The sequence below is a fragment of the Hyperolius riggenbachi genome, chromosome 2, assembly GCF_040937935.1.
Source record: "Hyperolius riggenbachi isolate aHypRig1 chromosome 2, aHypRig1.pri, whole genome shotgun sequence".
NCBI classification, from domain to species: domain Eukaryota; kingdom Metazoa; phylum Chordata; class Amphibia; order Anura; family Hyperoliidae; genus Hyperolius; species Hyperolius riggenbachi.
Genome location: NC_090647.1, coordinates 26,488,913 through 26,501,609, shown reverse-complemented (window position 1 = coordinate 26,501,609; position 12,697 = coordinate 26,488,913). Strand labels below are relative to the sequence as shown.

General features: G+C 47.5%; 1 protein-coding gene across 3 annotated transcripts in view; it reads left to right on the top strand.

Annotated features, from left to right (window-relative positions):
* SLCO2B1 (solute carrier organic anion transporter family member 2B1) overlaps positions 1 to 12,697 on the top strand; it is a 191,017-nt gene that overhangs the window by 76,421 nt on the left and 101,899 nt on the right. For all 3 annotated transcript variants that reach the window (XM_068266579.1, XM_068266580.1, XM_068266581.1), the window contains exons 3-4: positions 4,484 to 4,621; positions 10,511 to 10,673. In XM_068266579.1, coding sequence (XP_068122680.1) covers positions 4,484 to 4,621; positions 10,511 to 10,673 — 301 coding nt within the window. The remainder of the gene's footprint in view (positions 1 to 4,483; positions 4,622 to 10,510; positions 10,674 to 12,697) is intronic.

Genomic DNA, 12,697 nt, shown 5'->3' with positions numbered 1-12,697 from the left:
AGGGGGGTGGTTACTGTTAGGCACCACCAGGGGGGTCTTAGGGTTAGGCACCACCTAACCTAAATCTAAGACCCCCCTGGTGGTGCCTAAACCTAAGACCCCCCTGGTGGTGCCTAAACCTAAGACCCCCCTGTCTTAGGTTTAGGCACCACCAGGGGGGTCTTAGGTTTAGGCACCACCAGGGGGGTCTTAGGTTTAGGCACCACCAGGGGGGTCTTAGATTTAGGCACCAGCAGGGGGGTCTTAGGGTTAGGCACCACCAGGGGGGTCTTAGGTTTAGGCACCACCAGGGGGGTCTTAGATTTAGGCACCAGCAGGGGGGTCTTAGGGTTAGGCACAACCAGGGGGGTGGTTACTGTTAGGCACCACCAGGGGGGTCTTAGGGTTAGGCACCACCAGGGGGGTCTTAGGTTTAGGCACCACCAGGGGGGTCTTAGGTTTAGGCACCACCAGGGGGGGTCTTAGGTTTAGGCACCACCAGGGGGGTCTTAGATTTAGGCACCAGCAGGGGGGTCTTAGGGTTAGGCACCACCAGGGGGGTGGTTACTGTTAGGCACCACCAGGGGGGTCTTAGGGTTAGGCACCACCAGGGGGGTCTTAGGTTTAGGCACCACCAGGGGGGTCTTAGGTTTAGGCACCACCAGGGGGGTCTTAGGTTTAGGCACCACCAGGGGGGTCTTAGGTTTAGGCACCACCAGGGGGGTCTAGGGGTTAGGGATAGGTACAGGGAGGGTTCTGTGTGAGAGTAGGGTTAGGTATAGCTTTAGTAACATTCTTATTAATGTTTTATAAAACGTAATTATACATTTCACTTTTTAAACAGGGAAGATTAACGTTTTTACAATTGCCGATTTCATACACATTATTTAATGATTTATAACTTTATAAAACATTATTTTTAAACGAAATATAGCACAATTTTTTTTAAACGTTATTCATGCTTATCGTTTAAAACCCTGCGCCCTTTTTTCCCGGCGCCCTTTTTTAACGTACGCTAGGCAATGCAGGGGTGATAGTTAAGGTTAGGAAAAAAAAGGGGGGGGGACTTTAGAGTTAGGCGGCATCTTATATATTTCAGTAATACAGTGCTCAGTTTCCTTTAATGTGCTATTCCTATTTACGTCGTAATTGGCTTAGATTTGGTCTGTATTAATTTATACAACTCTTCTATATTTCCGGCCCGGGTCAATATAGCTTCCTGTAAAGACCCAGGCTAAACATTACAGTGGACCTGAACCTTTTTTGTTAAAAGGTTATTATGCTGTGTATCTTTTAGAGCAGAGAGGTGTTCTGAGTTCAGGTCCACTTTAATGCTTTAACAGTTAAATGTTTTTATACAGTGAATGAAAACACCCCATTTGTAATGTGAGTTCAGGGCAGTTTCTAGGCTAAATTGCACCCAGGGCGAGGGTGTAAAAATTGCGCCCCCTTCCCCCCATCCCCATGGACTCGGGAACCCTTACTCTTTAGGAACAGAAACACAGCCACAGGTCACAAGTAGATCTGCCTACTTTCTAGTGACCAGCCGCTCATCCCGGAGGAAGCAGGAAAAAACCCAGGCGAACAGAGCCCAGATAGCCGACTCCGCCATGGGTGCCGCGCACTGACAGCCTGCAGTACCGCTACAGGACATCAGGTGTCAACACGTGGTGGTGACGTGATGATGACTTGAAGTCTGACGCAGGCAGCCTAGGAGGAGTCAAGGAAAGTGATCACGCTGGTAATCTTCCTTCTTCTTCCACTTGGCTGCACCGCGCGTCACCAGCTCCCTAGCGGTAATGTCCTTCTGCCTGCGCCCCCCTTCATCTACTTGCTGGTGTGCGCCCAGTGCGGTCGCCCTGCCCGCACCGTCCAAGAAACGGCCCTGTGTGAGTTCAGTGACTCTTTGCCAATGAGGCGTATCTGGCCTGGCAATCATTCTGTAATCTTTATTGTCAAATCAGATCGGAATGGTGAATGCTTATGAAATCTTTATTTCAGCCATGCTACCATTCAGAACATGGGCCAAGTTACATAAAATCAGGTGATATTGTCAGCTAAATAAATATTGGATAACAGATCTAGTTTTGACTAGCCATGGTGAGAAATAATTTAATCAGCTCCCTTTACCCTCCTCTGTCATTCTCTCATAATGATAGCATCGCTTCCAACTGTCCCTTTTTTGGAAGGACAGTCCCTCTTTGGGAACCCAGTCCTTATGTCCCTCTTTCTCCCTCATGTGTCCCTCTTTCAGGACTGATGTACAGATCTGTGTAAATATATGTAATTTTCTGCTGAAAAATCTGTTTGATTGACTCTAAACTTTATTCCCATCCTTTAAATTGATATATTTCTAATTTTCAAATGTTAATATGAAGGAAAATGGACCAGGATTTAAAGGACCAGTGTGGTCTGAATGATATAAAACAACATATTCTTATGAAATCTTTATGCTGTGTGTGACTAGGGGGTGTGGCTTAAGTGTCCCTCTTTCTTATTTCAAAAAGTTGGGAGTTATGATAATACGTTATCAGACTTTATAAGATAATTGGAAAAGCAATAAGAGAAAGACCCATTAGTGAACTCACTGCCGGTCAGCTGCTGCTGTCCACCGGCTTGAAGTTTGTTATCGCAAAGCACAGGTTGATGGACAGGTACCACCCCATGGAGTTGTTTCCTTCCACAGATCGGGCAAGACTTGTTTTGCCCACCGTGTGTCAAACATGATTCGCGTGGCGTTACTAAACGCTACCATTCGTCTGCCATTACTGTACTAGTGTACGGCGGCCGGTGCGGCTGAATTGCTTGACAAATGAGCAGTCCGTGGAAAAAGAAGCCTGAGTCATTATTGATAATATACCTTAGCCATAGATGGATCAAGGCTGGTTTCACACTAAGCTGGCACCACACCGTCAAAAACAGGCCTTCAGGCAATACCGCGTTATTGCACGGTATTCCCTTTCAGGCATCCGGCCAAACAGGAAGTGACGTGCGCTTGCGGTCACTTCCTGTTTTTAGAGTGCAGAAGTGGGCGGAAGCGTATTGTAAAATATCATATTCTGCGCATGTGCGCCGCACTGCAACCGCCAACTTTTTGGAAACAATAGTCGCCATAGAGTAGGCCAAGTATTGTGGCTCCCCTTCCTTGTGTCGCAGCGCTCTTCCCATTCCATGTGCAGCCCCTTCTTCCATGTGCATCATCCATGTACTGTATCCCCTCCCATTCCATGTGCAGCCCCCTCTTCCATGTATATCATCTATGTACAGCAGCCCCCTCCCATTCCATGTGCAGCCCCCTCTTCCATGTGTATCATCCATGTACAGCCGCCCCCTCCCATTCCATGTGCAGCTCCCTCCTCCATGTGTATCATCCATGTACAGCAGCCCCCTCCCATTCCATGTGCAGCCCCTTCTTCCATGTGTATCATCCATATACTGTATCCCCCCCCATTTCATGTGTATCATCCTACTATGCAGCCCCTCCCATTCTATGTGCAGCTCCCTCCTCCATGTGTAACATCCATGTACAGCAGCCCCTCCCATTCCATGTACATCTCTATCAGACCAGCTTCCTTGGACATTACTTTCCCTTTTCATGTGTTGCTCCCAGTTCTCACCCTCCTCTTTCTTATGTCATCATAACCTCTCCTTCATGTCCAGGAGGACATTATTTACCTTCAGAGGGAAGGTTGTCTCCATGCCCCCCATCTATGCGACTGTACCCTCTGCACCATCTTCTCCAGCCAGACCCACAGGTGCCACAGTTTGAAGTGATAGGGAGCAGCCTCTCAAAGTAAGTCATACTTGTCTACCTCACATTATTTATGAACCCTCCCCCCACCCCCATCGGTGAAAGATTGTTTTATATACTCGATTAGGTTTGTGCTTAGTTCCCCTTATTGCTTGTATGCTATTTAGGTCTCCTTCGATAATTTGCAGTGCACATTTAAGTTTTAAAATCACCACCCATCTCCACCCAAATGGAAATAGCAGGTGTGTGTTTGAATTGTAAAAAGCACAGTGTGCTAAGAATAGCTCTCTGATAACCACCCCCGCCCCCCCGCCCCCTTTGCAAGTATCACCCTAGGCATTTGCCTAGCCTGAGTGTGCCTAAAAACAGCCCTGGGTGGGTCAAAGAGATGGAGGTCACAGTATAGTCTGGACAAATCCAAAGGTGTAGGATGGGCCCCCTCTAGTGGTGGAGGGGTAAAATGGAAACATCAGGACACTCTCTTCACTTCCATAGGTCTATAAAGGGGTGCCCAAAGCAAGACTCAGGTCACCCAACAATATTTCACACAAAAAAAAAAATCAAGTTTGTGGTTTGCTTCCTCGGCAGGTGTTTGTGTTCTGCTGGAGGATTCTGGTTGGTTTGGTGAAATGCTGGTGGTCTCATGTCTGTGGTTTGCTTTTCCCGGCAGGTGTTTGTGTTCTGCTGGAGGATTCTGGTTGGTTTGGTGAAATGCTGGTGGTCTCATGTCTGTGGTTTGCTTTCCCCCTGCAGGTGTTCGTGTTTTGTCATGGACTCCTCCAGCTGTCGCAGCTCCTCCTCACCGGCTACCTCCGCAGCACCATATCCACCATCGAGAAACGATTTGGGGTCTCCAGCCAGACCACCGGGATCCTGTCATCCTTCAATGAGGTAATACAGAAGTCGTAGGGCCTTCAGTTTTTGGAGTCGGCAGCCAAACAGTATCAAATCTTTAATGGGAAGAGAGAGAACATCTCTGGCCATCTCGCAAAAACCCGCCGGAGAGATACATAGAAGCAGGGGCGTAACAATAGGGGTTACAGCCACTGCACCCATGGGGGGGGGGGGGGGGGGGCTGTGGAGGGGGGGCGCTCAGGGCTGTTTTAGGAGGCTGGAGGGGTCGCAGCATGAGGGGAAAGCCATGGCCACACATTAGTGGGGTGGGGGGCGGTCCCCCCCTCACCTTCGGCTCTCCCTTGTGCAATCCCCTTCAGCATCAATCACAGTGTCTGTGCAGGCGGCAAGCAGCGGCAGATACACATACCTTCCTTGCGTTCCACCGTGGATGTTCCTCGCTCTAGTGTCTGACGCTACTTCCTGTATAAACACCCACCGCACGCTCGGGATTACCGAGCCTGGAGCCTGGCTCGGGTTTACCCTCGAGCCTGGCTCGGGTTTACCCTCAAGGAGGTTAAGTAAGAATAGGAACATTTAGCAGGGGTGTTTGAGGTCATTTCTCCACATTTATAGACAGCATATTGAGGAACAGAAGCTGTACTGGATACAGAATGGGAACAGTTTGGCTCTCTCAGCAATCAGATGGAGCCATTAGATCTATGCCCTGGAGATCTGCATTGGTGAAATGTCACTCAATGCCTCTCGGGGACGGCCCTGTCACAATATTAGGACAGGCGGATGGCTGATGTGACGCCACAGATGTAGGAGCAGAGCTCACACCACTTCCTGTCGTCACAGGATATTATTAGCCGTCACGCAGCCTGCTGCATGCTAATAACCGGCCTGCAAGACAACGGCTTATAATCACTCCATAATCATCGCCATTGTCTTATTTTTAGCCGCATCTTCCATGTGACTGACAGGTGTTGGGAGAGACATTGTCGTCCTGATAATGGAATTACAAATTAATGTTTTAAGGGGGAAAATTCCACTTTTGCTGAAATACTGCTGTATAGTTCCATGCTGCTCAAGTGTTCTTGTGATTTAATTTTATTAAAGAGATATATTTCCATTTCAATTTAGTATTTCAAAAACTGGCAATACTGTATTAAATTTGATGCCATGGCTACAAGTGCTTTGTTTGGAATACAGACTGGCTATGTATTCCCACCCTGCCACTTAAAGGGAACCTTAACTGAACAGGGGGTAAAGAGTTTCACTTACCTGGGGCTATTACCAGCCCCCTGCAGCAGTCCTGTGCCCTCGGCGCCGCTCTGGAATCCTCTGGTCCCCCGCTGTCACTTAGTTTCGCTTTTTGATGACTCACCAGTCAGTCGGCCGCCATGCGTATTACTGGACGCATTCCCTACTGCAATTAGCGCGGTTGCGGACCGCAACACGTACAAATCTACGCGTGCGGAATGCGGCAACGCGCATTTTTGTACGCGTTACGGTCCGCAACCGCGCTAATTGCAGTAGGGAATGCGTCCAGTAATACGCATGGCGGCCAGCCAACTGGTGAGTCGTCAAAAACGAAACTAAGTGACAGCGGGGGACCAGAGGATTCCAGAGCGGCTCCGAGGGCACAGGACTGCAGGGGGCTGGTAATAGCCCCAGGTAAGTGAAACTCTTTACCTCCCGTTCAGTTAAGGTTCCCTTTAAAGGACAACTGTAACGAGAGGGATATGGAGGCTGCCATATTTCTTTTTTTTTTCCTTTTTAGTAATACCAGTTGCCTGACTATCCTGATCCTTTGCCTCTAATACAGGGACCTTTATCATGGAGGTCATACACAGACTGGAGTAAGATAACAAAGACATGACCACTTGTAATCCATTTTGCCACACTATAATACATTTTATTCTCAGTGATAACAGGTCCTCTTTCTCACAATATTCATGGGAATGGAATGTGCAGCTGAGGATTGTTCCGCTGTCTTGTAGATAAAAGACGACACAGTGTATCTAACAAACGAGCTAACCTTGAATTACAGCGGACTATTGTCCATACAACGATCTATGAAATAATGAACTACTACATGGATCCATCTGAAAATGGCGCCTGCGAATAATGGCGCACGGTGTTGCCGCTAATCCGTTTGCCGCTTATCGCTATTTAACGTTAAAGCCTTATTGTTATTTAACGTTAAAGTCTTATTGTTATTTAGCGTTAAAGCCTTATCGTTATTTTGCGTTAACACACAGAACCCTCTCTGTACCTATCCCTAACCCCTAACCACACCCCTGGTGGTGCCTAATCCTAACCACCCCCCGGAGGTTCCTAACCCTAACCACCCCCCTGGTGGTGCCTAACCCTAACCAACCCCTTGGTGGTGCCTAACCCATAAACCCCCCCTGGTGGTGCCTAACCCTAACCCCCCCCTGGTTGTGCCTAACCCTAAGACCCCCCTGGTGATGCCTAACCCTAAGACCCCCCCCAGTGGTGCCTAACCCTAACCTTGACAGTGTTACATTAAATCCATTCACCGTTTTGCAGTTAAATAACGTCTGCAGTTTGGCTTATGTAGGGCGCTATTGATAAATAACGTTACTGTGGGCAATAACGTCTGCTGTTTGGCAAATGAACGGCACTATTGATAAATAACGTTAGTGTGTGCCACTATTGATAAATAACGTTAGTGTGTGCCACTATTGATAAATAACGTTAGTGTGTGCCACTATTGATAAATAACGTTAGTGTGTGCCACTATTGATAAATAACGTTAGTGTGTGCCACTATTGATAAATAACGTTAGTGTGTGCCGTTTTTCTTCTTTTTTCCCTGTGCGCCATTATTATGCAGTACTAACGATAAATAGCGATAAGCGTATCTTTTTAATGCGGCGCCATTTCTATGCATAGGCGCTGTGCGCCATTATTTACTGATCCGCTACTACAGGGGTCTCAAACTCGCGGCCCGTGGGCCATTTGCGGCCCTCGATACAATATTTTATGGCCCTCGTCGGCAAAAGCTTCCTTATAGTTCGCTTCAGTGCTCCCAAGTAATCCGCCGCATCCCCGCCACTAAACGAGGGCTGCAGAGCCCCCAAATCGCCCCGGGGGGCAATCCGCTGGCATTTCCTGGAAGGGGCAGAGCTTTCAGCTTCAGCTCTGCCCCTCCTGACGTCAATCGCCGCACGGATTGCCGCCTCTCCCCGCCTCTCTCTGTGAAGGAAGAGTGAGAGGGGCGGGCAGAGGAGGTGATGCGCCGTGATTGTGAAATTCCTTATGCGGCCCAGCCTCATCCTGACTTTGCCTCCTGCGGCCCCCCAGGTAAATTGAGTTTGAGACCCCTGCGCTACTACATACCTACCTACTTAGATATTCATGACTATTCATATATTCATTTATGCAGTTTTTTTATTATTCAATACATTAGATAGTTCATATGTCTGGACCCAATCGGTGGTCAAAGAAGGTAGAATATTTACAACCTGTAATTCATTCCAAAGTGTATATCCCTCTGCTTCAAACCGTCCTTATACCCAGGGCCGGCCCTAGACTTTTTGCCGCCTGGGGGGCCGCCGAGCTGGAGGGGTAGCTGGCAGGACGGGGGTATTGGGCCTAGCGGCGGGAAGGGGGTCGGACCCCCCCCCCTCCCTCGCCTGGGTCCCCCGAACTGCGCTCCCCTCCAGCCTTACATAGAAGAAGCAGCCGCTATTTGTAAGACGCACGGGCGGGGAGGACTCACCTCTTCCCAGCGTGCGCTCCACTGACATCACTTCCTGCAGCGTTGCAGGAAGTGACGTCAGTGGAGCGCACGCTGGATCGAGGAAGAGGTGAGTCCTCCCCACCCGTGCCTCTTACAAATAGCGGCTGCTTCTATGTAAGGCTGGAGGGGAGCGGAGGACGGGGGACCCAGGTGAGGGAGGGGGGGGTCCGACCCCCCCTCCCCGCCGCTAGGCCCAATACCCCCGTCCTGCCAGCTACCCCTCCAGCTCGGCGGCCGGCTCCCCGCACGGACGGGCGGATGCCGCCCCTGGAAATTTGCCGCCTGAGGCAAAAGTTTCACCCCGCCTCATGAGCGGGCCGGCCCTGCTTATACCTTGCTATAGTTCAGTGTATGCCTCCTGTACAGTAAATAAACCTCCCTATACTATACTTCCAAGAGACTGATCGACAGAGCAGGGTCATCCACAAGGCAACTGAGGCAGGTGAACTCAGAACTTCCTCTCTGCTCCAAAAGATAAGCAACAGCATAATAACCTTTAGGTCTCTTTCACAGTAGGACGTTGCGTTTCAGTGCGACGTTAAAGTGAACCTCCGGACTAAAAATCTACTCAGCAGAACTGAAAAGGCTTGGTGTTTCTTTAACAGTTTCACAGCATCAGAACTTTATTTTTCTTACCAAAGCATCATTTTTAGCTGCATTTTTAGCTAAGCTCCACCCATCAAAGAAAACTGCCCGGGCTTTTTTTCCTGATGCTGTGGAAAGCATGATGGGATTTCCTATGTTGTTATTCACGTTGCCTAGCAACTGGGAGGGGTGATCAGCACACAGGACAGTTGGAACTGTGTCTCATGCTCCCTGTCACCTCCTTTCAACCAAAAAGATGGCTGCCCTCATGAAATCAAACATGTGCCTGTTCTTTTAAAACAGGGTGGGTAAGAGATTATATTACCTATCTATTTTAATTAACATAACTAATGTAACTTAATGATAGTATGTTTGTTTAGGCTGAAGTTCCTCTTTAAGGTTGCACAACGCGGCCCTAACGCAACGCATATAGACTTTAACTTGGACGTTATTGTGCATTCTTTAACACTACATTAAGTGTCATGACGTACACGTGGTGCGACCTTATTGGCGCTCTTTACATGCGACGTTAATGTTCTAAATTAAAAACTAACAAAAAATAAACAAATTAAGATTCACGTTATAACAGCGATTACTTCGGACACTACAAACAAACAAAAATCCACTACAAACAAACAATCCCCAAACAAAAATATGAAAAAACAACAACTGGAGCATGCGCAATAACAAAATAAACACAAACCACGTGTATTTACGATGGAACTAAAATGGCGCTTGCGTTACATTTTAAAAAAAATCGAAACAAACATTACTGAGCGTGTGCAACACAAGTAACGCAGCAGATGTATTGCTAAACGCACAGCATGCAGCACTTTCTAATAACGCCTCACGTTACACACTAACGCAACGTGTGCGCTGTGAATGACGCACAGACTTAGTATTGCTGTGCGTTAGTCTGCGTTGAAAATTTTCTAACGTGCGACTTTAACGTTGCACTGTGAAAGAGACCTAATAGAAAACATTTTTTTTTTGTCACAGCTGATACAAACCCTACAAGAAATCTGCAGTGTGTCTACTTACCTTCAAATTAGCTTATCTGCCTTATCTGAAGTGGCAGTCAGGTGACTCAGGGGAGAGATCAAATAACAACTTGTGATTAGTCACAGATGAGGGGGAATTAGACAGGCTAAACTCTCTAAATACATACAGGGTGCATTTCTCTTTTTTTGCCTCCTGCCCTGTGCAAGAGTACAGGTCCACTTTAAACAAACAAGGGCACATGGCTATATTACCAAAAGTACTGAGTGAAACTGCTATAATGAAAATAATAATCTCATTGTTACCCTGACTATAAAGTCTTGCTCCTGAGGCTGGTTTCACACTGGAAACTTGTGTTGTAGCAGCGCTGAGGTGTGACGATCGCACCGCAACGCTAAAAACAGCTTTCAGGGGTTACCGTGGCAATGCGCGGTAATCTCCCTTCTGGTTGCAGGCCAAGCAGGAAGTGTTTACTGTGCTTGCCTAGGCAGAAGAGGAATGGTCTTGTGGAATCGTGCATGACTACATAGAATGGAGTATCCTTCTCAATATCAGGCATCATTAACCCGTCCAATGTTCTCCTTTCAGATCGGGAATACGGTACTCATCGTCTTTGTCAGCTACTTCGGGAGTCGGGTCCACCGGCCACGTTTCATTGGGCTGGGCGCCATGGTCGTCTGCACTGCCGGCTTCATCATGTGTCTACCTCACTTCATCATGGGACAGTACGAGTACGACAAGTCCACCACCAGTAAGTGTCTCCATCTCCTACTTCAGGGGGTCAGAAACCTTTTTGTCTAAAAAAGCCATAAATGCCACATATATTAAAATGTAATTCCGTGAGAGCCATACAATATGTTTCAAACTAGGACCGTGTGTTCAAACTGACTGGGACTGTGTTTTCAAACTGGGACAGTGCGCATGCGCAGCAGAGTGCTCACGTTCCTGTTGCCATGGTGATGTGTATACAGTTGATCCGCTGGGCAGCGGAAGTGTCAGACACGTCTTCAGCTTCTCTTGGGTTTCAGCAACATCAGCAATTTCCCCGAGAGCCAGACAGGAGAAATACCGATTAACAGCTTGTACAATTAGCTAGCTGACTTGGGGGTTGATTCACTTTGTAGGATGAGATCCCCGCACTTTGGCCAAATAGGCTGCCTGTCAAGTGACAGGCAGCCTACTGGGCCAATCAAAGTGCGGGGATCTCGTCCTACAAAGTCACTGGAGCTGACAGGGTCCATGGCGGGACAATTGGAGCGGCTGTTAGTTTTGGGGGAGCGTGAGTAAGTTAGTAGTGCATGCTACAGCAGTAGCGCGTACTACTTTTTACTTGCGCTACCACTCTAAGCTGCTTGAGCAGTGTAGCTTAGTGAATCAACACCTACTGATTTGTCTGTGTGAGCCAGATGCAGCCATCAAAAGAGCCACATCTTGCCCCCGAGCCATCGGTTCCCTAACCCTGTCCTAGACCTTATTACTCACGAGTAACATTTTCTCCTCAATAGCAAAATGTCTGCTGACTCGGGAAGAGAAAGAGAATGAGCCAGTCGAAAGCCAGCAGTGACCTATAAATTATCCAGGGGTTGGTTAATTTTATTACCTTCTGAATTTAAGTGATTTTCAGATTTGCTCCAATAGATTGGGCACACCATTGTTAGTTTTAAGAGCAAACTTTTGTTTAAAAAAATAAATGTCTGAAAGGGTTAATAGTTTTATGCCTGGTACACACCATGCAATTTCCCTTCAGACTGTCGGGTCGAATCGATAATTGATCAGGTTTCCGATAGAAGTGATCGGAAAATCGATCAGAAAAATGATCGGAAAATCAGATCGGACCTGTTATGCTAGGTACACACACCATACAATTTTCTGACAGATTTCCTGCCAGATCTATTATTGTCAACATGTCCGATCTGATTTCCAATCGATTTTCCGATTGATTTTCTGTTCACCTCTATGGAAAATCGATCGGTAATCAGATCGGACATGTTGGAAATAATCCATCTGGCAGGAAATCTGCCAGTAAATCTCATCATGTGTAGTAGGCATTAGAAACTATGGATTCGACCCACCAATCTGATGGCAAATTGCACGGTGTGTACCAGGCATTAGTGTTATTTTTTCCTGGGAGCTTTATCAGTCACTGAGCTGTGCAGTGCTGCTGAGTCACAATACTGACCTCTTTAACCTCCATGCCGGTTATCCCGAGCTCAGCTCGGGGTAAGCTGCGCAGGAGGATTTCTCAGGCCCCGCTGGGCCGATTTGCATAATTTTTTTTTCCTACACGCAGCTAGCACTTTGCTAGCTGCGTGTGGTACGCGATCGCCGCCGCTACCCGCCGCGCCGAATCATGGGGCTCGCTACATGATTTGAAAAATAGAAGAAATTAAAAAGTGCTGCGCTGCCTCCTTGCCGGCGGGAATTGGACCGGCAAGGAGGTTAAGCTATCAATTGTTTTATCTCTGAATGCAGGAGATAAGAGTGAGGCCCAGTGCACACCAAAAACCTCTAGCAGATCCACAAAACGCTGGAGGTTTTTGAAGCAGATTTTCAGAGCGATTCTAGGCATGTTTAGAGACATTTTCTAAACATGCCTAGCATTTTTTAGGAGCGTTTTTGTGTAGCAGTTCATATATTGTTACAGTAAAGCTGTTACGGAACAGCTTCTGTAACAAAAAACGTCTAGAAAACTGCTCTGATCTAGCGTTTTTCAGAGCAGTTTGAGCTTTCCTATACTTTACATTGAGGTTAAAACGCATCTGCAAACCGCAAAAA